At 34.6% G+C, this 24,922-nt stretch overlaps 1 protein-coding gene across 1 annotated transcript in view; it reads left to right on the top strand.

The window, feature by feature from the left end:
- The window catches only part of AP3B1 (adaptor related protein complex 3 subunit beta 1), a 277,730-nt gene that overhangs the window by 84,433 nt on the left and 168,375 nt on the right, over positions 1-24,922 (top strand). The window contains exon 7 of the mRNA XM_007129837.4: positions 4,199-4,381. Coding sequence (XP_007129899.2) covers positions 4,199-4,381 — 183 coding nt within the window. The remainder of the gene's footprint in view (positions 1-4,198; positions 4,382-24,922) is intronic.

The following is a 24,922-nucleotide window of genomic DNA, read 5'->3' as shown; positions in this document are numbered from 1 at the left end:
CTTAAGTTTTAATCTTTTTGCTTTTTCTGAGTTTGGGTTGAGAGATTCAGATTTCCCTAGGTACCATTAACTTGTCTACCCAGTATTTAATTATGTTTTGTGAATGTTTTCTGATAATTTTTTCCTTTGTATGGTTATAATTTGATGTAGAAAGGTTAAAAATATTCTGATATCTGTATAGATATTTATGGACATTATCTTTATTATTACTTTTTCTTGTCATGTATAATATATTGAAGGGATACAGCTATATTTCTTCTCCCCCCCAATTAATAATGTTAGCATAGACATTTGAAATCAGTAATCCTAAATCATTTTTGTTTAAAAATTTCCTAATTAAATGAACCAGGTCTAATTTATTTCCACATTTTGAAAAGGAATTTATTTGCTGTCAGCAGGAGCTTCTTGGGATCATTATGATGATGATGATAACATTGCTATTACTACTGATAAATATAAATTTGAAAGGTGTTAACATGTTTAAAAACTTTTCTTTCTTTAACCTCTGTTGATTATGAGATATACCTTCTGTTGCTTCTTTTAGCCTAAAGGAAGATTTTCTTGAAATTGAGATCTCAAAGAAAATTAGTTGTATAATTCTCATTTTAAGGAAAGGTGGAAATAAAAAGCTTATTAAAATATAATAGAAATGTTTTTCCCTTTTACTGGAGAAAGACCACTATTTGTCATATGAGTAGTCCTTTCCCCAAAATAAATCACTTTGGGATTAGGAATACAGTTATGGTAATGTAACTAGAAGAACATTTTAGAGTTACTTAGATAACTGTTGTCTGAAGGTATCTGTAAATTTTAAAAGGTATAATAGAAGCTTACAATTGTCAGTATAATTGAAAGGGAACATTTTATTTATCCTTGATCATACCCAGTCAACTGTTATGTTTTTTTAATATAATTTCTTCATTGTATTTTCCTACATTTATCATTTTCATCATATTTTCTCTATTTAACATATCCTAAACACTTTTCTTCTTTATTGAAAACCTTTCCTAATGTTCAGGTATAAATTCCTTTTTAAAAGTTATAATACTTTCTCTTGTTTTTCTTTAAAATACAGAAATTCATACTTGTTGAACAATTTAAGCTTTGTAGTGAACCTTCTTTCTTTTATTTAGAACACCTCAAAACGTGTTTATTCCTTTTCCTTTCAGGTTAATTTTAAAGAAATCCTTTTGTAGCATTTAACTTTCTAATAGAAAACAGAGTTTCTTAGAAAAACAAATTAGGTCAGTGCCTACTGAAAATCTGAGTTGTTTATTTATATTTTTTTGATGACAAAGTTTCTTCTTAATTTAGCTACAAAATGATGTTTAGTGAATATATTGGTAGTTCATAGCTAAGCTGTGAGGGTAAGACACCATTTTATAAGTTATTGGTTTAATGTTGGTGAAAGTTTCACTGTTGTGGGCAAAAAAACACACCTCTTCGTTTGTGCAGATGTTTATTGTGTTAGATCTATTATCCAGCTATTAGAAGATAAATGACTGATCTTTCCCATTTTCCATGTCTCAAGAAAATTGAAATAAGAAGGGGAATATCATTTGGGCTGTATGATTAGGGCAGGTTGGATGGCCATTAATTTAAGAGAAGAAAATCTTGGCTGCATTGGCCAGCTTACACCATATTATCAATCAAACCTTGATGCACTTCTTGTGATGACCCAGCACTCTCAGGTTTTTGCAACGTTAATTAGAATTCGTGACAAAATAGATGCAAGGAAACGTTTTGTACCCTTCATAATTTTATAGAAAATTTATTGTTATTAGAGGAACCATTTGCTTAGTGTGATTTTTTTCATTACCAGCTTGTCAACTAGCATAGATAATCTGGCGAAAATATGAACTCCATAGATGGAGTGTCACTTTTGTTGATGGTTCATGTAGTTTACCTTGGAGCACAGCTAATGGCTGAAGTTCATAGCAACAGCACAGAAAAACGTGACAACCAAGGGAAGATAAATGAACCATGTTTATTGCTTTAATATAAAAAATACATAAATGGAAAACTGCATTTGAATTTGATGAGTTCATTGCTAGTTTTGTTGGAGTGATTTATTTTTCCCCTTATATAAAAAGCTACTATTGACACAGTAAGATGGAAATTAACTGTCTGTTTTTGGGAAACCAATATTTTTGTTTTTCAAATCTGAGTAGATCATTTTATTTTAATTCTGTAAGTTGTATAGAACATTGAATATTTAATATACCAGAATAATCAATTCTTCCGGCAGTGTTTAGGCTAGAGTCGAATGTTAAAACCATGTAATGAAATATCTAAAATCATCAGTTTTATTTTGTAAAGGTTCTTTTCTTTATGTTCTTCCTAATTATTTTTGTGTTTCCATGAACTTTATCTTTACTTAAGTAATTAATTATTTTCTTTCATTTTCATGTTTTTTGTTAATACTTTAGAACTATTTTGTACCTGTAGCTCTTGTTTTGATAAATTTAGTACCATGTGGGAGCTGATTTTCCTTTTAATTGTTTGGTGTCTAAACATATTTGAAAAAGATAATCTCTAGGTTTGGGCAGAATAACTTGATTTTACATAGTATTCCTTAAATTGAAACTTTGTTGAATTCCCATTTCAATTTCATAGATTATTTTATTCTAAGTGGTATTATTTATTTTTGTACTTTAACACCCTTGCCAATTAAAGAATATATATCTTAATATAAGATTGACATATATAAATATAAATGTATTTCGCAAATATTGTGTTACTCTATAGTTTGATGTCATAAATTTAGTTGTTTTAAGAGATTTTTAAATGATAATTCTAATCTTTTCAAAATATGATTATCACAGAATATAATTTCTGAAGTGATTTGTGCAGAAGACATCAAAGTGTGGTGTTGAAAACACAAACATAACTTCCTTCCCATATCAATAGGACATAGAAAATTATACATATAATACATTTTTATTTAGTTCACACAAATAATCAATTCTTTGCTTTTTCGATTGAGGTGCATACATGCTGGGACCAGCAGGCACCAGTACATGGGCAGGGCTGGAGTCAATAAATGCAGCTTCACGTTTAAACTGATTGGTAATTCATAAAATCCCCACAGGACTGGAAACTTGTTTAGCATAATAGCAAGTCTATATTCTGAGCTGTTTTCCTTCAATTGTATTGTTGGTTGCACATTAATAAACTAAATGTCAGCCAAGTAGAGGGACACTAAACACTAAAAATATGAATATCATTGTATCTAATATTTTTCAAAAAGTACCATTTCAGTAAGTTATATTTCTATTTAATTGCTTATTTTAAGACATTGGGGAAATTTTAGATACTAAAATGAAGATCCCTAGTGTTCAGAAAGAATATGATATTAATTTATTTTTTCAAAACCGTATTATATTGTGGGCTAACTGCAGACATACCAGTGTACCTATATAAAAATATTTGTATATTATATATTCTGCTTAGCTTGTATCTTCATACCAAAGAAATCTTAATTTCACCACTTTGCAAAAACATGGCAATTCCAAAAACAACATTTATGTTTCATTAACTTGTCTTGGAGACAGCTACCTTTTGTTGGTAATATATTATTTCAGTTTATACACATTATTGTATAAGTAATAATAATGTTCTAAAATTTTAGCCAGTATTTTTTCCTTGTAAATAAATTATATCAGTAAAAATTAACAGGTTGATTAAAGTGTGTAAGATTTGAAAGTATTTTTATACTAAAGACATTTATGAGGTCCTCACATGCTTTAAGATAAGTTCATTGTGGAATTGTGGTCATTCTCATTTTAAACTGACATGATACGGTCCTTGTTATTGTACTAAATAATGAATCTTTAGAGTTCAGGTAAGCTTTAAAAATGAAAACTGCATGAGTAATATGTCTAATCCATATGTGAACAATTTATTGAAATTTTACGTGATGAGATAAAAAATATTATGATTTTTAATGCTAATACTTCTAATTCAAATACTTTAGAAAAGTATTTGTTTTTCAGACATGTTACAGCTATCAAAGTTATTCTTTGAGGGAGTGACTCTTCAAAATTTGTTATTCAAACATGAACATTTTATTAATCAAATGACTGAATACTTTTAATATTGATTGCCATAACACCGATTGCATCTCTATAATGCCTGAGTGGAATCCTTGATGGAAGGAAAACATTTTTTAATGAGTTACTATTTCTTTCTTTTCTAGTTGGTGGCTGGCAGTGTTGTCATGGCTTTTGAAGAAGTATGCCCAGATAGAATAGATCTCATTCACAAGAATTACCGCAAGCTATGTAATTTACTAGTTGATGTAGAAGAGTGGGGGCAGGTTGTCATAATCCACATGCTAACTCGATATGCTCGTACACAGTTTGTCAGTCCTTGGAAAGAGGTAAGTGGTGAATAATCTTACACTTAAAAATTATACTAAGAAAATGGGTGAGTTTTTAAAAATGTGTACAAAATATTAAGAGTAGAAAAATATAGAAGTCTGCATGTTTAAGGAGGACTAATTTTTCTCATGTTCTTTTGGAAAGCAGGAAACCAACATAAATGCAAGGATAATTGTTCGTTTTTTGTCACTGATTGATGCATATTTAATGGCATAATGTATAAACTTTTAGTATGAGGCCTGGCAAGAACCCCTTGTTAGGAGCGGCAGCATGATACAGTGTTTGCAGTGACATTGCCAGATCATGGATATTTTTGGTTATTAGTCAGTTTCACACCTTTGAGACCCAGCTGTTCCAGGTACTCACTTGTGAAGTAGGTAATGTGACTCTAACATATGTGAATTTATACATAAAATAATTTCTCACCTTTACAGATAAATTATTGTTGAACTTTTAAACTACTTTTTTGTAGTTTTAAATTTCTAAAATATGTTTGTTTTACTTTTTTTTTTCACTTAAGCTGGTAGAATTTTAGTAAAATTATTAAGTATACCTTACAGTGAAGTTATTTGTTTTCTTTGTGCAGATTAACATTAGAAGCATACCTTATTCTTTTCATTATATTAACAATTTAGAAAGCTTTATTACACAGCTTGCAATAGAGATCTCTCAGTGTATATATAAGATTTAAGTGTAAGCTTTAAGTTGTTTAAAGAAATAATTAAATATTACAAGAATAGCACTCTCATTCATTCTAATCTTGTGATATTTCTTTTTTGTCTTTTTAAAAAGCAGTATTATAGATTTTAAAAGCAGTATAGAAAGTAAAAGACCAGATATCTCCCAATTATGTCATAGTGTTTTTTATACAAACTTATGAATAGACTTTGATTGAGTGTTCATTACTAACTGCTTTTGTTAATTAGAAATAATATTAAAGTGAGAGAAAAATGTATATAAAATGGAAAAATGTTCATAATTCTTGCTTTAGGTGACATGTCAAGTTTTCAGATATTTAAGGAATTTAAATGTTTAAAATATTCATCAATGTTTTCTGCATTTACTAAGTATCATTAGTATTAAAAAGTATTTAAAATTTTAAAAATGTATTTTTATCCAGAAGGCTATCTGTAATATTGACTCTATCTTAATTTTAGTATTTAAAAAGTGATTGGTTTATTCTACTTAAAATTCAAAGTATGTTTTAAAGTATTCATATGTAAAAGTCTAATGCCACATAGGGCTCTTAGATTGATGAAATTTTATCATTGAAGGAAGTAAACTTTTGATGGCACTTTTGCTGGATTAAGCAACATGTCCATGCTGCAAGTGTCTTGACCCTTTTGTGTCAGTGGTAACTTTGAAGAGAGATGTTTGTTGCTAATAGCTGTTTGATTTCAGCCCGTTCCTTTCCAGAATGCTATTCAGATATATATTTTTTCCTGTTGTGTAAGATTATAGGTAATTTTATGTTATCTAGCCGCTGTCTCTATTTAAAATTTTTAATTTTACTTTCCTGTCATCATCAAATCATTTTCAATAGCTGTATGCAAGTGATCCCTGCTTTATCATTATATAGAAACTGGAGTTTAAAAAATGTATTTTCCTTACCTTATCTTCTAAAAGTAGACTTTAAAATCTCTGTTTTTGTACTTTGTCTGTTTGTGTTTCTGTTCCTTGAATTTTGTTTCATCTTATTTTAGATAAAATTAGTTTTTAAAGCTATGCACAAAGCAGGAGAGTTAAATTCTACACTACCATATATATTTATTCTTTCGACAGATAGTTTTTAAAATTGGTACTGTAATGCATTCTTTGTGTTTTCACATGTAACTCTGTGAACGTTAATTTTTACAAATACGAGATGAAGTCTGATCATTGTCCTGGGTACACTGGAATTGTGCTAAATCATTTATCTTTGCTATTTATTTGCAATCTGACTTTGGCATTACTCTAAATTATGTGGTTAGTAGACTAATTTTGTGGCTTCCAAGTGCGCCTGTCCTCAGGAAGCTAGCACTGCCGCAGGAGCAACCACGGGGGGCAGTGGCGCTCTCGAGTGTGCAACTCTCTGGCCCTTGCCACCATTCCAACGGAGCAGCTTCACCTTTGCTTGCCTTTCATAGGCAGCTTTGCATATGATTTCCCTTTGAGAAAAACTCCTTGGCTTAAGGAAGGAAAAGAAAGAAAACCATTTCAATAGAACGTTTATAAGGGTGTAGCTAACTATAATCATATGGTTTTTTTTTTTTTAGTTATAGAAGCAATTCAAGCACGTGGTGAAATAAAAAATAAGTCTTCCTTCTCATAACTCTTGGTTGACCCCTTAGAGACAATTACTGGCAACCACTGAATTTCACTTGTTTTGGTGGTTAAAAAATTTTACTTTGAATAATACATTTCACTTTATTTATTGATTTAAAATATCGGACTCTAATAAAGCTGTTTTAAAAAATGATATTGATTCCAAAATAATCAGGATAACAGGCTTGTGTCTCCTTGTATACATATGTGTTCTGTTAAGTACCAGCGGGAAAGATTTGAAAGTGTCATCCTTTATTGTAGTGTTAGAAGTAAGGGATTGTCAAAGCTGTAAGACTTCTGGTACAAATATATTTTATAAAATGAAAGTTCAAGTGGATTTTCATAATTTAGACTATGTCCATGGCTCACTCTTTCAGTTAACCCATCTCTGTGACTAGCTGTTAATTCTGTTTAACGGAGAAACTTTTGAATGAGCAGTCCAGCCACTTGTAGTCTTGGGGACTTTTTGGCCTAGACTTCAACTTGCATCCAACTTTTTAGGACTAGGCAGGGTGATTTTAACTTTATGATTCAGTTTGCCAATTTCTAAAGCAAAGTTTGACCATACCTGGAAGAAACTGAGAAGTATTCAGCATTTATATCTGCTTTCATTCTTCACTTCTCATGTTGTAAAAAGCATACGATGGAGTAAAGAACTGTTAAAGTATTATAGAATAGAAAGAAATTGGAACAGTACTCCAGCAGAGTTAGTGCTGAGTTGTTAATATCCTTTTATGTCTCTTAATCATCAACACTTGAATGTGTTTTTTTCCACAGAATTAGCAGAATAGAAGGGTGTTCATTCTAGCATCCCATCTCTTTACATAAGGCAGAAATCACTTGCATAAATGCTTTGTAAACACCATTTTATGATGTATAAAGAGCCATTTACCTTGAAGTGAAAGGATTTACAAGTGAGAAAACTCACTAAAATAATTCATTGACTTAAAAGTTACCTAAAATAATAAATACCAAATTCATTAAAATCAAGAGGTTTCTCTTTTTAAGTACTAAGAAAATGTGAAGAGTAATACTGTGATACTTAATATTTAGCAAATTATTATTTTGGTGTATTTTCTTATGTTCTATTTTATTTGAGATAGGGCACTGGGAATTATTATACCCATTTTATAGGTGACAAAACTGAGATGTATAGATTTTAATTACTCACCTAAGATAATATTGCTTATAAAAGGTGGAGCCAGGGCTTCCCTGGTGGCGCAGTGGTTGAGAGTCCGCCTGCCAATGCAGGGGACACGGGTTTGTGCCCCGGTCCGGGAGGATCCCACATGCCGCGGAGCGGCTGGGCCCGTGAGCCATGGCCACTGAGCCTGCGCGTCCGGAGCCTGTGCTCCGCAACGGGAGAGGCCACAACAGTGAGAGGCCCGCGTATTGCAAAACAAAAAAAACCAAAAAAAAAACCAAAAAAAGGTGGAGCCAGAAATATAAACAGAATAATCTAATCCCTAGGTCAACATTCTTTCCTTTATATCTGTTCACTCGTGACTTTTAAATTAAAATATATTTTTGCTCACTTTAATAAGTTTCTGAGTGTTTGCTTATCGTGTTCTAGTCAAAGCTAATTTTGAAGCCCCCTCCCCAATCCTCAGTGCTCAGACATTGCAGTTAGCTAACAACCATAATTACATTTGCTTTTCAAAGAGAAAAATTGTTTCTCATTGAATTCTTTAAAACATTTGTTTGTGTTCATACACTTGAAGGGTAGCAAAATTGTTTTTTTGAGGAATTGAAAATTAGTAGAAGTACTTTTTGAGATGAGCTGATATACATGCTTTTGTCAGTAAGTCCTCAAATGAACACATCATATACAAACAAGCTTCTTCTGGGGCAGAAGCGAATTTTAATTTAGTTTATTTGCATCATTATAGATCAGTACTTAGCCTGTTTATATGTAAATGTATGATTTGAGGAACAATTAAGTGTTGACAAAGTAGATTGCAGTCATATCAATTGCAGTGCATTTTCCATAATTTTTCTAACTGACATCTTTGATGATAAATAGTGGATGCCAAGTCAAAGCCGATTATACAGTGCACTAGGAATTCATGGGGCTGTCAGGGAGAAGACCGATTGACTTTGAATTTACATATTAATGAGAAGATTTGTTAAGAGGGTGCTTGACTATAGAAAATAACAGCGTGTTTATAGGGCACGACATTTTATAAATACAGCTGATGCAGGAAAATGGAAATTAAACCTTTTAGGTTAATAAATTCAAGAGACTGCTAAAATGCATATTTGCATTTTTATTTTCTTAAATTTACCTTACTCTTTGCAGTCCAAGTGGCTTTTTTTAAAATTCTAGGTCAACTTTGTATAATTTTCAAGGATATAAAATTACTTAAATGTGTTCTTTGTATCATTCAAGCCTATTGTAGGAGAATACTTGAAGCCTAAATGTAAGTCTCTAAGTCTAAAGTTGCTTTTGTAGAAGTAACAGATTTTAAAAAATAATGTTATAAAAAAACCAAGTAAATTTTAAGAGTGATTAAAAAAAAACATTAGTGGCATTAATTATAAACTGAAGTGAAACTGGGCCTGACAAGAATGTCTTTAATTTTATGAATTAAAGTTGAACTTTCTCTAGGACGTGATGGTTTTGCAAGAATTATCAAAATATTTTACTTCACTAATTTAGAACTTAAAATTCTGAATGTTCACAGTTACTTTTTAGCGTATGAATCTAGGTAATAACATTCTGGTGGGAACATGTATGCCATTTTGAAATTGAAAATGATGATTTTACTTTTCTTCCTCTCATTATATCTGTATTTCAATTATAAAACCTTATATAGGTGTAAGAAAGTTCCAAGTTTACAATTTTGTTTCAAGTATTTTTAAGATACGTTTAAGTTTTTCAAGGGTAACTGTAAAATAAGAACCCATCAGAACACAAAATTCATGTACATACTTCTTGATTAGCAATTTTCTGCAAGTACAAAACTATTTTGGGAATAGACTCGAAACTCCACATCCAGGCCCTGTTTTAGAGGACCCAAGCGTTAGAGATTATTTTTTATTTTTTAAATTTTCTTTACGGGTTAACTTTCTTTGTAAAATAAATTTTGTATTTTGTCATACTAATGGGCTGTTTTTTAATCTTACTTGCTATTCTTCAGAATTTTTAAAAAACAAAATAGTGAAGAGTTGTGGTAGAATTCGTGCTTTACAATGCAAATAAAAAAGTTTTTAGCTCACTCTTTCAGGCAACTATTGATGAAGGAAGTGTTCAGTGTGCAGTTTAATGGGAAACTATGGACTATGTGCTGGTATTGAAATGAGGTCTCTGCTCCCTGCATTGGTTATGGAGCATTTATCTTAAAGATTGCTTATTCTTTTTGTTGTTTATAGTTTATTTTTGACTGGGTTTTTGTTTTGTTTTTCTTTTGTGGTACGCAGGCCTCTCACTGCTGTGGCCTCTCCCATTGCGGAGCACAGGCTCCGGACGCGCAGGCTCAGCAGCCATGGCTCACGGGCCCAGCCCGCTCCACGGCATGTGAGATCTTCCCAGACCGAGGCACGAACCCGTGTCCCCTGCATCGGCAGGCGGACTCTCAACCACTGCGCCACCAGGGAAGCCCTTGATTGGGTTTTTTAAGCTTACATAGTTTCTTTTCCAAAGAAACATTTAAAATTTTATTCAAGTAACATGTATGTGGTTAAAAAAAAGAAGTTAAATAATACAAGGCTTATAAGAAACAACATTTTTCTAATCCACCTTTTCCCATGCCTGAATTAGCTCCTTCAAATTCTTTTAGGCTTTTGTGTATGTGTCTGCATTTAACTTTCTCCATTTCTAAGTAATATACATATATTGCTATTTCTTGATTTATCAATTTTAGACATGACTTCCAGTTATAGAAATGGAGGATTGGGCATTCTTCTATTATATTACCGTATGCTTCCATTTCCCCTGTTCCATCTTTGCAGTATAATTGTATTACAATTTTTCAACCAGTGTTTATTGTTCATTTAATTATGACTATGAATATTATTTATGCTATATAGGTAACATTTTCATCTCCTTTTTTGTAGAACTTTAAGTTCTTCCTGGAATCAAAAATTGCCTCATTTTTAATTTGCCTAGTTTATCATGTCACTATTATTACAAAGCACTCCAAATTCTCCATCAGAAAATTAAATCCTCTCCAAATATTTTTTATATGCAGTTGTAGAGATACTACTAGCTGCCTACCTAATATCAGTTCTCCAACTCCACTTATTAAATAACAGAATCCTGATTTTTGTTCAGAGTAGTGATAAGTCTAGTTAAAAATAACCAACTTTGGTCTTCCCTGGTGGCGCAGTGGTTGAGAATCCGCCTGCCGATGCAGGGGACATGGGTTCGTGCCCCAGTCCGGGAAGATCCCACATGCCGCGGAGCGGCTGGGCGCATGAGCCATGGCCACTGAGCCTGTGCGTCCGGAGCCTGTGCTCCGCAATGGGAGAGGCCACAACAGTGAGAGGCCAACGTACCACAAAAAAAAAAAAAAAAAAAAAAAAAAGAATACAAAAATAACCAACTTCCTCAAACACCCTTGGAGTCGGATATGGCTATATGACCCAGTTGTAGAAATTGAGATAGTTGTAGAAATATTCTGGCAGAGATTCTAGGAAAGCTGTTATTTTTTCTGACAGGCTTACTTGACATATATACTTTACCCTTTGCCTTTTTTCATTGTTTCTTCTTGGAATGTATGTGTGATGATTAGATGTACAGCAGCCATTTTGCAGGCATGAGGATGAAGCCACACTGAAAGTGGATGATACTGAGAAAAAAAAAATGTTCTCCTTATGGATAACTTGATATTTCTGTTATATATAGCTGAACACAGTCCTAGTTAGTACTGTTGTCATATATCCAGTATTCCAATAACTTCATATTCTTCCAGGAGACATTCTCCTGGAAGCTTTACCCTCCTTTTCTAACCTGATTGCTTGCTAGGCTTGCTACACAGCTGTTGTTCTGGAACATAATTTCTTCTCTTTTCTGTGTTAAATCCTCTGTTTCTTAGGCCTTTGTCTCCCTAGTGTCTTCTTTTTTGGTCTTCCTGGATGGAGAACATCTTCCAGTACCTTCTTAAGCTTGGGTAGATTAGAGATAAAATTTCGAGACTTTGCAGTGTCACTCTCACACTTGATATTTTGCCTGGACTCTTAGATCAGTATTCTCTTAGGTCTTATATGTTTGAATGTCTTGGTACTTTTACACTTGACTTCTTGGTTAGATATAAATGTTGGGATACCTTTTGAGAGCTCTGTAGCCACAGATTTTTCTTTTCTGCAGGTAACTTGATTTTTTTTGTTTGTATCCTCAAAAATCTGTTTTTGTGTTGGTTATTTTTTTCTTAAAATAGTTTGAAGATTAGCAAGGTTGCCTCTCAGTGTGGATCATTCTATATGCTCTGTATATTCACTTCTTCCTTTATTTTAGGGAATGGCCTTTTATGTTTGAATTTTTAAATTTGATATTCAAACTTTTTTTCTTACTCCATTTGTCGATTATATGCTTCAGGAATACCAATTATTCTATTTTATAATCTTTACCTACTGTATCTGTCACCTCTTTGAAAAATTGCTTTAATGTTTGTCTTTTTATTTGCATTCCTTTATCTCCAGTCTTTTTTTTTTCTGTCAGTAATTTGATTTTCAGTGATCTAACCTGTTATTTATAGTTTTTATTTAATTTGGTAATGATACGTCTTTCATCTTTAAGTTTCTTTACTCAGGTTTAAATCTTATATTTCCTTTATTCTGTGGTTCAAACGTGGTTTTTTTGAGTTCATGTTCTTAGTAACTTGCTGGAGAATGTCTTTTGATATATGGAGGATTTTCTTCCAGAATGATTTCTTTGTTTTTTGCATGTTTTTCCCCCCCTTTTGTGCTGTGAATGTATTGCACAGTTATTATGCTCTTTTAATATTGCAACTACTTGGGAAGTGCTGGTATAGACATTTTATTTGTTCTGATATAGTGTGACTTCTTAATTCTGTCCCAGCACACCTAAAGACAGTTTGTTTCTTCCTCTCAGTTTCAATCTGATTGTGGGTATTTTGTGCCTTATTCCTTTTTGTTTTAGTAGGCTTAGGGCATTTGGGGAAAGGAGTAATTTGTGGGATAGTAAATTCAGTCTTAGCAGAGATGGATGTCGTTTTTAGAATACTTGAACACTTCTTCAGGAACTTTCTTAAATGTCCTATAGTGACATTGATGCCACCTACTCTGTTCCTATGGAGAAATTTTCTTGACCTTTAAATTGTTCTTATTTATTCACTGTGTAACCCAAGAATTCTCCTCTCCAATATGGTAATTGCTAGCCACATGTGGCTATTTAAACTTAAATTAACTGAAATTGAAAATCACTTCCTCAGTTGCACTGGCCCCACATTAAGGGTTCAGTAGTCATGAGAGGCTAGTGCCTACTGTATTGGATAGTGTGATATAAAATGTTTCCGATATCACAGAAGTTTCTATTGGGCAGTGTTGCCCCAGAGTCATCAGTTCTTTCAGAGAGAGGCAGACTTGTTGTGTACTCTCCCACCCGCTTCTCCTCACCACCTGTTTCCACTGCCAACCTCCCTCACCACCACCCCACCCCAAGTAGGATGAAAGGTAAGAATAACCCCTCAGTTTTCTTCTGTCTAGCAGGCAAGGGTTAATCATGAACAGTCTCAAGAAGTGAGGAATATGTTTTTCTGGAGTCTTTTCTTTTTTAAAAAAACTTTTAAAAAAGTTTTTGCCATTAGATTGTGACCCTCTTTTTGTTTCTTTCTCCACTGACTTATTTTTGCTAGTTTTAAATTTTTATTTTCCGCATATTATTTATATTGGGGGAAAATTTCTGTTTTCTATCTTTCTCTCACCATATTTACCTAGTACCCCAAAATGTTCACAGTATTAAAAGTATTTTATGAATTTTAACGGGTACTAAATGAATTTTAGGAGGAGAAACTTAGAGCTTAAGACGTTTAAGAAATGTGATGAATTCTGCTGCCCTCCTCTGATGTCTGTTCTTTTTCCACTGTGCTTTTCTCCCTGACATTCTGTCATGGATATTTATATCATTGTGTTTTCTTGACCTTATAGTCCATTTATTTCCTTATATTTTTGTCTGTGTTAGTCTTATTACTGTGGCATAAAGGAGTAAATATGATTAATATTGAATTTATCTTCTGACAAGTCAGTTATTTAATTTTTAAATTTGTGATTTTGCTGCTTAGTAGTTTTCTATATTCCTCTCAGAAAAGATTATGATTTTATGTAATCTAATAATGTGGTAATTTAAAACAGTCAATTTTATTCTATTATTCATTTAGCTGTATATATACAAGACTTTAAGTTTCTGATACATATCTTAAAATTACTGCAGTCCTACTGGAAGTTGCAAGCCTTCGATAGACTCCAGAGTTCCAAAATGGTTACGTCAGACAGATTCTGCTAGTGCGTTGTTGTCTAGGTGGTATAGAGAATGTGGCAGACACTGTTGATTGTCTCCAGCAGACAACCCCTATGCAAAAAGGTCTTCTTCCTTGCAGACAGATTTTCTGCAGGGGTTGAGCACCGAGGTGTCTTTGCAGAAGCCATGTTGCTTCCCAGCCTAAACTAGTCTAATGTTAATTACATTCCCCTTGTAGGTGATAGGTTTAGGAATGGGCATATAACACAGTTCTGGCTAATGTGAAGTAATGGGAAATATGAGGAAAGTGGGGTGTAGAGGGGTGTATGAGAAAGGTTTACTTTCACATAAAAAGCATGAAGACATCTGACCTGCGGCTGAGATGTACTTCATGGACTTAACAGTTTCCGCTTCCATTGATGGAACACCTTGATCAGATTAACTCTCTGGGAAATTATTTTGAAAACCAGCAGCTAAAGGTGTACTATAGGATGATCAAAAGTAGGCAAAACTAGAGAGGACTCTACCCATGAAGGACTGAAATTTCAAAGTGGGAGTTTGCAGGTTTTGCCGGGGGGAATTCCCCTATCCCATATAAAAATGGAAAAAGTTACAGCCTCACTTACCTAGGTATTAGAGAACAGACTTCAAGGCTGGCAGAATACCTAAAACGTTTGGGGAGAAATTCCAGAAAGGTGTGGGAACCACAGGAGGGTGCACCCCTGGAAATGCATGTAAACACCATTCAAGTCATTGGCTGACCAACTCTACATGTGTGGAGAAGACTCCAGTATGTCTAGCCAAAAAAAAGCAGTAACTGGAAAGTAAATGGAGATTTCACTTGCTGGTCATATTAGGATACACAGAGTTTGGAGTTTGAAACCAGTAAAATGCCTGCTATAACAAATATTAATACATTCAGAGGAATGCAACACAAGGAAGAATTTATAGTGTATGGTTGATAATATTCAGAATACAATTTGAAAACAGCAGACATGAGAAACAAAAAAATAACTAATGCTGAAGAGAAAAAGTAGGCAATAGAAAGATAATCAAGAAGAGGCAATTACCAGACAAATAATGCAGCTATTATATATATATTATATATATGTATATATATAATATATATATTATATATATATGGCAAAAATATTAAAAAGCAACATAGTTGTATTGATTGAATAAACGAATCTTAACAGGAAAGACACTATAAGAAAGAAGAAAATGGAAATTCTAGGGCTGAAAAATACAATGATTAAATGAAAAATAAGCTAGATAGGCTTAATAGCCAGGAGGAGGCTGTAAAAGTGTTAATTCATTCTGAAGAACAAAGAGAAAAACAAGTGAAGAAAAGTGAACAGTCTCAGAGCCATGTGGAACAATATGAAACAGAATAAAATACTTGTAATTGAAGTCCCAAAATAAAGAAAAGGGTGAATGGAGTAGAAATAATACCTGAAGAAATAAAAGCTAAAAAAATTTCAAGTTTAGTTTAAGGGGGGAAAAAAACAAGTGTACAGATACAGGAAACACATCAAATTCCCAGGCAAAGTATTAAAATGGCACACCTATGTACATCATAGTCAAACTTCTGAAATCAAAGGGGAAAGGGAAAACCTTGAAAGCAGACAGAGATAAACAATGCATTATATACAGAGAAACAATTATTATGACTAACTGCTGATAAGAAACAATGGAGTCTAGGAAACAATGGAATATCATCTTTAAATTGTTGAGAGAAATCTGTCAACAAAGAATTCTATATTGAACAAAACCATTCTTCAGAAATAAAGATGGCATGAAGACATTTTCAGATGAACTAAATTGAAAAATTGATATGTAGAACTGTATTACAAGAGATACTGCAAGAAGTTGTTTAGGTTGAAGAGAAATGATAATAGATGGTAATTTATAACTATAGAAAGGAATAAAGAATGATAGAAATGATATATATGTAGGTAAATATTAAAAATTAAACTTTTCTCTTAATTTCTTTAACATAAAAATTCTGTAACACACACACAAAAGATGTTACATGTATATACATCTATCTGTCTATCTATCTATCTGTCGCTATGTCTTCTAGGCAAAGATTGTACTTGCTTATGCTTAAACTCTGAACTTTTGTGTACATCCATGGAGCTGTGACCTTGGCCTCCAGTGCCACAAGTCTTTGTTTGGACATAAAATGTTTTCATTTCTCTAGGAGTGGAATTACTGGGATGTGTAGTAAATATATGTCCTTCCTTTTCACACCTCCAGTTCCTGCTCTCCAGATGCAACTAGTTCTAACTCTTTTAGCTTTATCTTCTAGTAGTTATCCTCATATTATTTTTATTTTTATTTTTATTTATTTATTTTTTTTTGCAGTATGCGGGCCTCTCACTGTTGTGGCCTCTCCCGTTGCAGAGCACAGGCTCCGGACGCGCAGGCTCAGCGGCCATGGCTCACGGGCCCAGCCGCTCCGCGACATGTGGGATCTTCCCAGACCGGGGCACGAACCCGTGTCCCCTGCATCAGCAGGCGGACTCTCAACCACTGTGCCACCAGGGAAGCCCTCTCATATTATTTTTAAAACAACTTGTTTATATATGTTTTTCTAGTGACTCAAAGGGCATTATTTAATTTAGATATATAAATATTTTGGGATTAATGAAGAAGAAACAGTCCCTTTACAAAATTTTATGTTTTATATGAAAAGTTTTTCATAACCTAGATTATTTGCTTTTTAAAAATTTTTAACTGTTGTTTCTTGGAGCCCTAGTTTCCTACCCCCACTTTATCTAGAGCACAGATTTTTGCTTTTGTGTTTTCTATTTAACTATTAGAGTTCACCCTAAGATTAAAACAAACTACTGCTTTATCCCCTCCCCCATGAATGTCCACCAGTATTTTAAAACCTCTGCTCTAACCCTCTAACCTTTTTTTTAATGTCCTAAAGGATAATTAAATTTATCAATTTCAAATCAATAGACACCTTCTTTAATACATTCTCTTTATTTCAGGGGTTTAGGTAAGGAGGGAGTGAATACGTGAGGAATTATGATTAGTTCTACCTAGGTTGGGCTTAATTTTATTTTGTAGTTTATGACTGAGTGAGAACCATTCTAAAATGCATTGTGCTTAACAAAAAACAGTTCTTATTTATCCCTGTAATTAGATTGAGATTAGTTTTCAAATGACTGGGACCCTTCTTTCTCATGTCTTAGAAATCTTAGATGATCAACTTGTGTCATGAGTATATTTTACTTCAGAGAAACATGAAAAAATGCTTTATGTAGATTCTTCAGATTTCTCAGTAACAAAATTTGAAAACCACTGCATTCAGAAAGCTTATATCCTGTATACTGGTGCTGAACATATAGTCATAAGAAATGGGAAGTGCTGTGGGCAGTTGAGCACTCTGAATTTTCAGAGTGGCTCAACTCAAAGTTACTGGGCACAGGTGTTTCCATAATTGTGATGTATTGGGGGAGATTCAGTGCTCAGTGATCCTCAAACCCATACTTCCACCTGTGTGGTATAGTGGTCACTGGGCTGTAGTGTAAAACATGTAAAGTGAAGAGCATAGCAATTACCTCATGGAAGGAAAAAAATGTCTCAAACCAGTATGCATATAATGTGTTATTTTACATAAGCCTAATCGGGGGGAAAGAGACTTTTTTCTGAGAAAAATATTAAATTAAAAAATTTATTAAACATGACTTTTTTTAAAAAAGTAAACATGTGCTATCCATACTGAATAATTAAATTGTTTATGATATTGCCAATCACCTACCCACTCTGGTCTTGTCAGGGAAATCTAACCCAATGTCAGAGAGATGGACCACCAATACACTGCTATAGTGTCTATGGACTGAATGTTTATGTCCTCCGAAATCCACATGTTGAAGTCCTAACTCCCAATGTGATGGTATTTGGAGGTAGGGACTTTGGGAAGTAATTAGGTTTCAGTGAATTGGTGAGTGTGGGGTTGTCGTCATGGGAATAGTGCCCTTATAAGATGACACACCAGAGAGCTTGCTTCCTTTCTCTTTCTCTGCCCATGTGAAGACATAGCGAGAAGGCAGCCAGCTGCAAGCTAGGAAGTGGGTTCTCACCAGGAACCGAGTCTGCCAACACCTTGATCTTGGACTTCCCAGCCTTCAAAACTGTGAAAAATTGTTGTTTAAGCCACCCAGTCTATGGTATTTTGTTATAGTAGCCCAAGCTTGCTAATATGAGATCTTATGGCATGACAATGTCATGATGTGTTCCCCTGTGTAGCTTTTAAGTAGTCTGTGTCCACAGAAGATAACAGACATGGTATTGTCCTGGTACAAATCTTAAGTTGGTACTAGTGCCCTCCAGGCTGTCTTGGAATTCATAAGACAAGTGGGTACATTCAGTGTCTTTTTCTCGACTGCAACAAACACCAGTGTAATAAAATAAAAGAGATGGCAGGATGAAGAATAAAGTTTATAAACTATGCCTTTCCAAAATATGCTTTATGAAATAAAAGGTAATTTTTTTGGACTTCATAGAGCTTATATTTAATGTAACAACATTTCTCTTACTGAAAGTGAATGTTTTAGAGCAAGGTGAAAAGCTAATTTTATTCTAATGTTTTTATTTTAGTGTTTGGGGTGGTCAGTACACATGAGTGGAGGGAGACCTATTTTCATATGAAATAGCTCAGGTATATTAAACTCACTGTTTCTTTTAAAAATTTGTTTTAATTTTTTTTTTAGAGAAGTTTTAGGTTCATAACAAAATAGGGTGGAAAATGCAGGGAGTTCCCATATACTCCCTGCCCCCACCCACCTCCTGACTATCAACATCCTTCACCACAGTAGTACATTTATTACAGTCAATGAACATATGTTAATACATCATTATCACCTGAAGTCCATAGTTTACACTGAGGTTTGCGCTTGGTGGGGTTCATTCTGTGGGTTTTGACAAACGTATAATGACATGCCTCCACCATTGTGATATATTACAAAATAGTTTCACTGCCCTAAAAATCCTCTATGTCCTGCCTATTCATTCCTCTTTCCCCTACAAATCCTGGCAATCACTAGTCTTTTTACTATCTCCGTAGTTTTCCTTTTTCAGTTCTTTACCTTAGTAATATGCATTTAAGGATGCTCCGTGTCTTTTCATGTTTCTATAACTAATTTCTTTTTAGGGCCAAATAACATTCCATTATCTAGATGTACCACAGTTTATTCATCCATTCACCTGCTGAAGGATATCTTGTTTGCCTCTATAAATTGACAAATATGAATAAAGCTGCTATAAACCTTGTGCAGGTTTTTGTGTGGACTCATTTTGGTATAAACCAAGGACTCTGATTGCTAGAGTATTTGATAAGAGTGTATTTAATTTTGTAAGAAGCTGCCCAATTGTCTTTCATAGTGGCTGTACTGTTTTGTGTCCCCACTGGCAATGAATGAGAGTTCCTTTTGCTCCACATTCTTGCCAACATTTAGTGTTGTCAGTGTCCTGGAGTTTGACCATTCTAATAGGTATGTAGTTGTATCTTTTTTCTTTTTAAATATTTATTTTTTGGCTGCATCAGGTCTTAGTTGCGGCATGCTGTCTCTTCCGTTGTGGCGCACAAGTTCAGTAGTTGTGGCGCGTGAGTTCAGTAGTTGTGGTGCGTGGGCTTAGTTTCCCTGCAGCATGTGGGATCTTAGTTCCCTGACCAGGGATTGACTCCACGTCCCCTGCATTAGAAGGTAGATTCTTTACCACCAGACCACCAGGGAGGTCCCTGTATCTTGTTTTAATTTGCACTTCCCTAATACATATGATGTTGAACATCTTTTCATAAGCTTATTTGCCATCTGTATGTCTTCTTTGGTGAGTTGTCTGTTCAAGTCCTAGGCCCATTTTTTTTTTTTTTTTTTTTTTTTTGCGTTACGCGGGCCTCTCACTGTTGGGGCCTCTTCCGTTGCGGAGCACAGGCTCCGGACGCACAGGCTCAGCGGCCACGGCTCACGGGCCCAGCCGCTCTGCGTCATGTGGGATCCCTGCATCGGCAGGCGGACTCTCAACCACTGCGCCACCAGGGAAGCCCTGGCCCATTTTTTAATCAAGTTGTTTGCTTTCTCATTGTTGAGTTTTAAGAGCTCTTTGTATATTTTGGATAACAGCCCTTTATCAGATGTATCTTTTTAAAATTTTTATTTATTTATTTATTTTTGCTGCACTGGGTCCTCGTTTCTGCGCGAGGGCCCTCTCCAGTTGCAGCAAGCGTGGGCCACTCTTCATTGCGGTGCGCGGGCCTCTTGCTGTAGTGGCCTCTCTTGTTGCGGAGCACAGGCTCCAGACGCACAGGCTCAGCAATTGTGGCTCACTGGCCCAGTTGCTCCGCGGCATGTGGGATCCTCCCAGACCAGGGCTCAAACCAGCGTCCCCTGCATCGGCAGGCAGACTCTCAACCACTGCGCCACCAGGGAAGCCCCCAGATGTATCTTTTCCAAATATTTCTCCAAGTCTGTGGCTTGTCTTGTCTTCGTCTTGACGTCTTTTGCAGAGCAGACATTTTTAATTTTAATGAAGTTCAGCCTATCAATTATTTCTTTCATGGGTCATGCCTTTGGTGTTGTATGTAAAAGTCATCCCATGTCCAGGGTCATCTAGATTTTCTCCTATGTTATATTCTAGAATTTTATAGTTTTGTGTTCCTTATTTGTCTCTAATCCTTTTTGAGTGAATTTTTGTGAATGGTGTAGGTCTGTCTGGATTCATTTTTTTTGCATGTTGATGTTCAGCACCATTTGTAAAAAGGACTATCTCTTTCCCATTGTATTAACTTTGCTCCTTTGTCATAAATCAGTTAACTGTATATTCATGTGGGTCTATTTGGGGGTTCCCTGTTCTGTACCATTAATCTCTTTGTCTGGTCTTTCACCAATACCACACTGTCTTGATTTTTTTTTTTTTTTTTTTTTTTTGCGGTACGCGGGCCTCTCACTATTGCGGCCTCTCCCGTTGCGGAGCACAGGCTCCGGATGCGCAGGCTCAGCGGCCATGGCTCATAGGCCCAGCCGCTCCACGGCATGTGGGATCCTCCTGGACCGGGGCACGAACCTGTGTCCCCTGCATCGGCAGGAGGACTCTCAACCACTGTGCCACCAGGGAAGCCCCACTGTCTTGATTTTGATTACTGTAGCTTTATAGTAGATCTTGAAGTCAAACTCACTGTATAAATGTTAAACTGTTGAAAATTTAAGCATACACAAAGATAGGGCTAAGAGTCCAATGAATCCTCATGTACACATCACCTAGATGCAACATTCATCAGCTCATGGCTGCTCTCAACGTCAGCTCAACCCCCTTCCCACTTCAATCCCAAATTTCATATGAAATTCAAGATATTATATAATTCCATCCATATCTATTCAGGATGTATTTCTAAAACTGTCTTCACTTTAAAGAAACTGTAAAGCTGTCTCCATTTTCCAAATAAGATGATTTAAAGCTTTTTTTTTTTTTGGTTCAGCTTGAATGTATACTCTTTTAGAAAGATGGAGAAAGTTGTTTATTCTAGTATATAATTTCATTTTCTACACATACTGATATTTTAAATAACAGAAAAATCTTCATTTATAAATGTAACTTTTTTATACTCATGAGTTTCATCACAAAGATTTTATGTATTTGTGTCCTTATTATTACCAGGGTTCCTTTTTGAGTCATTTGATACTTTTCCATAGGGAACCATCTTTACTTCTGTATAGGTTGTTTGAGATGCTCATCACCTTGGAATATGGATAGGATGCTGACATGGAAATTACATTTTAAGCCTCCAATACTCATTCACATGATATTAGCATAATTATTATTCACAATTCTTCTGTAAGGAAGACTTTACTTTTCTCTCCCATTTATTTATTTTTTAGTCATTTATTTACGTAAGTATGGACTCCTAGGTATTTATTTTATCCTTTGGGTTATGAACTAATACTGTCATTCTACTGCTAAAATTTTTCAGCTTTGGTCTTAGGGAGTTGTTTTCGTTTGTTTGTTTTTTAAGTACCTGATGATCTAGATTTATTTTAACTGCCTTAGTTTTAGAGCCAGCCATTTTCCAAGGTGCAAAAGAGCAGGTTTTACAGGTTCATTAATGTTTTTTACATCAGTCAGATTGCTGTTAAATGGTTCTCTTTGTAATAATCATATCAGTAATTTATTGGAGTAAAGGTGACATTACTTAAATGACCATGAGGCTTAGAAAAATTGCCAACAAAGGCACAATATAAAATATTTTAATTAATACCCATTAAAAACCCCCAGTATGACAATGCCTCATTTCTCTAGGCTCAATACAAACAATATAATAATATAATATAATATAATATAATAATTGATTTTTTTAAACCTTTTTGATGCAAACACATCTAAAACAATTTTCTGTTTTCCAGTCCCTTGACAGAGAATGAAAGACATAACTTAATATTTTTTTCTTTCTACATTACACCTTATATTATCTGAGTATCAGGAGATAGATGGTTAAAATTAAAGGCATAATATACTCTGCATAAGAACTTTATACTTAGAATAATACCAAAGTCTTCATAACTGCTATTTCAGCTATGTAAGGGAGACCTTTCTACTTAGTTCCAAGTTCATAGATGTATTGTGTAAATTGCAACTGCATTGTATCAATTTCTAGATAAGAAATATATTAGAAGGTACAGAATACATTAAAAAATTAAGCAGTTCCATTAAAAACAAAGTATTTCTAAAATATTGTTTTCAAATACACATGGTGTTGTATTAAAATTGGTTCGTCCTCCTTTTTTAGGTATATGATGTACAATTAGTATACTAAGTTGAGCAAATGGAAATTTTTTTCTATAGATTTCAGCATCTTTGAAACCTATTGTATCTGTATTTATCCTTAAGCAGACTAAACATCCTTCTGATTATATCTTGTTTACCTTACTTGTTTATTTTATTTATTTATTTATTTATTTATTCGGGGGTGGGGGTGGGGGGGCTCTGTTGGGTCTTTGTTGCTCTGCGCAGGTTTGCTCTAGTTGCGGCGAGTGGGGGCTGCTCTTCGTTAAGGTGCGCGGGCTTCTCATTGAGGTGGCTTTCCTTGTTGTGGAACATGGGCTCTAGGCACGCAGGCTTCAGTAGTTGCAGCGCATGGGCTCAGTAGTTGTGGCTCACGGGCTCTAGAGCACAGGCTCAGTAGTTGCGGTGCACGGGCTTAGTTACTCCGCGGCATGTGGGATCTTCCCGGGCCGGGGCTCGAACCCGTGTCCCCTGCATTGGCAGGCAGATTCTTAACCACTGCGCCACCAGGGAATTCCCTGTCTTTTTTTCTTACATGCATAATTTAAAAATTTTTATTGAAGTAGAATAGATAATGTATATGTGTCAGAAGCAAGTGGTCTCATGAATTTTTGTAAACTGAAGACCCCAATGTAACGAGTACTCAGATTAAGAAACAGTAATTATACTTCAGAAGCCCCTCCTTTGACATCTTCCACTTAATATCCTTCTTTCTCTCCCAAATGGAAACAATATCCTGACCCTTAATGACTCTGCCTTTTCTTCCCGATTTTCCTCCCTCTTTCCTTACTTACTTTCTGAAAAATTGTTGAACTAGTTTGAAGCTTTGGATAATGGGTTTGGTTTGCTTGTGGAATATTATAGGTAAGGGTGTCAGCAATCTGAGTTCCTTTAATCACCTCAGTTACCGATTTGACATGATTGAAAGGTGCGCTTTAATTTTATCATCTTTACTCTCTAGGATATAGACTCTCAGGATTTTAAACCAAAGACTAGGGAGAGTTAGGAATCTTGTTTTTGGTGGATCCTTACCTCCAACTTTTGCTTCTGTAATTTTTATGAAACTGCTAAAAGCTCTTTAGGCCTCTCGGCTTTTTGTTATGTAATAACAGTGCTTTGGGGGGAAAAACAATTCCTAATGTCAGTCAGATTTCTTGGTTTACTACTTCTTCTGGATCTTGCCTGCATAATTCGTCACTGTTCTTTTAACTTTTCAGTGCCTTCAAACAGGTGTGTTTCATTTTTCTTCCCTACCTCGCTATAAGGGTTATTCCAATTTGCTTATTTCTAGAAGCAGAACTCTGTAATCCTGTATTACCTGTTTTTCAAAAGTAATCTTTCAAGTCTTATTTTTAATGACATTGTGTCATTGGAGTTTGTGACTTCTTTTAAGCATCTATAACTGGCACTGATTAAAGTTGTTTCAGTGTAATGAGTTCCTCAAACAGTACATTTTGGTTCAAAATGAAGCAGTTGTACAAAAGCCTCATGATATTTTTGTAAATTCTCAAATATGAGGCAGTTTCTTTTCTGAGGGATAATTGTAGGGGGAAATTTTTCTTCATATTTGGCATCTAGGGATATTTGATTTACGGTGAGGTAATAGTTTCTAGAAAAAAAATTAATAATAAAAGCAATGGTAATAGCTACTATTTGAGTGTTTAATATGCACTAGGCACTAAGGGCTTATATAACCTTCACTAAACTAATCAATCTTTATGAACACTTTCATGATATAGATACTGCTTTTATTCCATTTTACAAATGAGTAAATTAAGACAAGGGGAAGTCAAGTAATTAAACATGGTCATAGAGGCAACCCCGATACTGAACTGGCATGACCTAGTATTACCCATTCTGGCTGTTTGCATCCAGCTTCCATTCTGTTTTGGCCAGTGTCTGTTCCTGTGGGTTGAAAACCTGAGAAAACAGCTAGCAGTGACACAGATTCAGATATAAAGTTATTGGAGATTGGCTCCCATCCTGTGTGGAAGCCTCATCTCGTTTGTTTCATTAACCTCAGGAA

The sequence above is a fragment of the Physeter macrocephalus genome, chromosome 8 (genome assembly GCF_002837175.3).
Source record: "Physeter macrocephalus isolate SW-GA chromosome 8, ASM283717v5, whole genome shotgun sequence".
Classification (NCBI taxonomy): domain Eukaryota; kingdom Metazoa; phylum Chordata; class Mammalia; order Artiodactyla; family Physeteridae; genus Physeter; species Physeter macrocephalus.
This window is presented reverse-complemented; position numbering and strand designations above follow the sequence as displayed.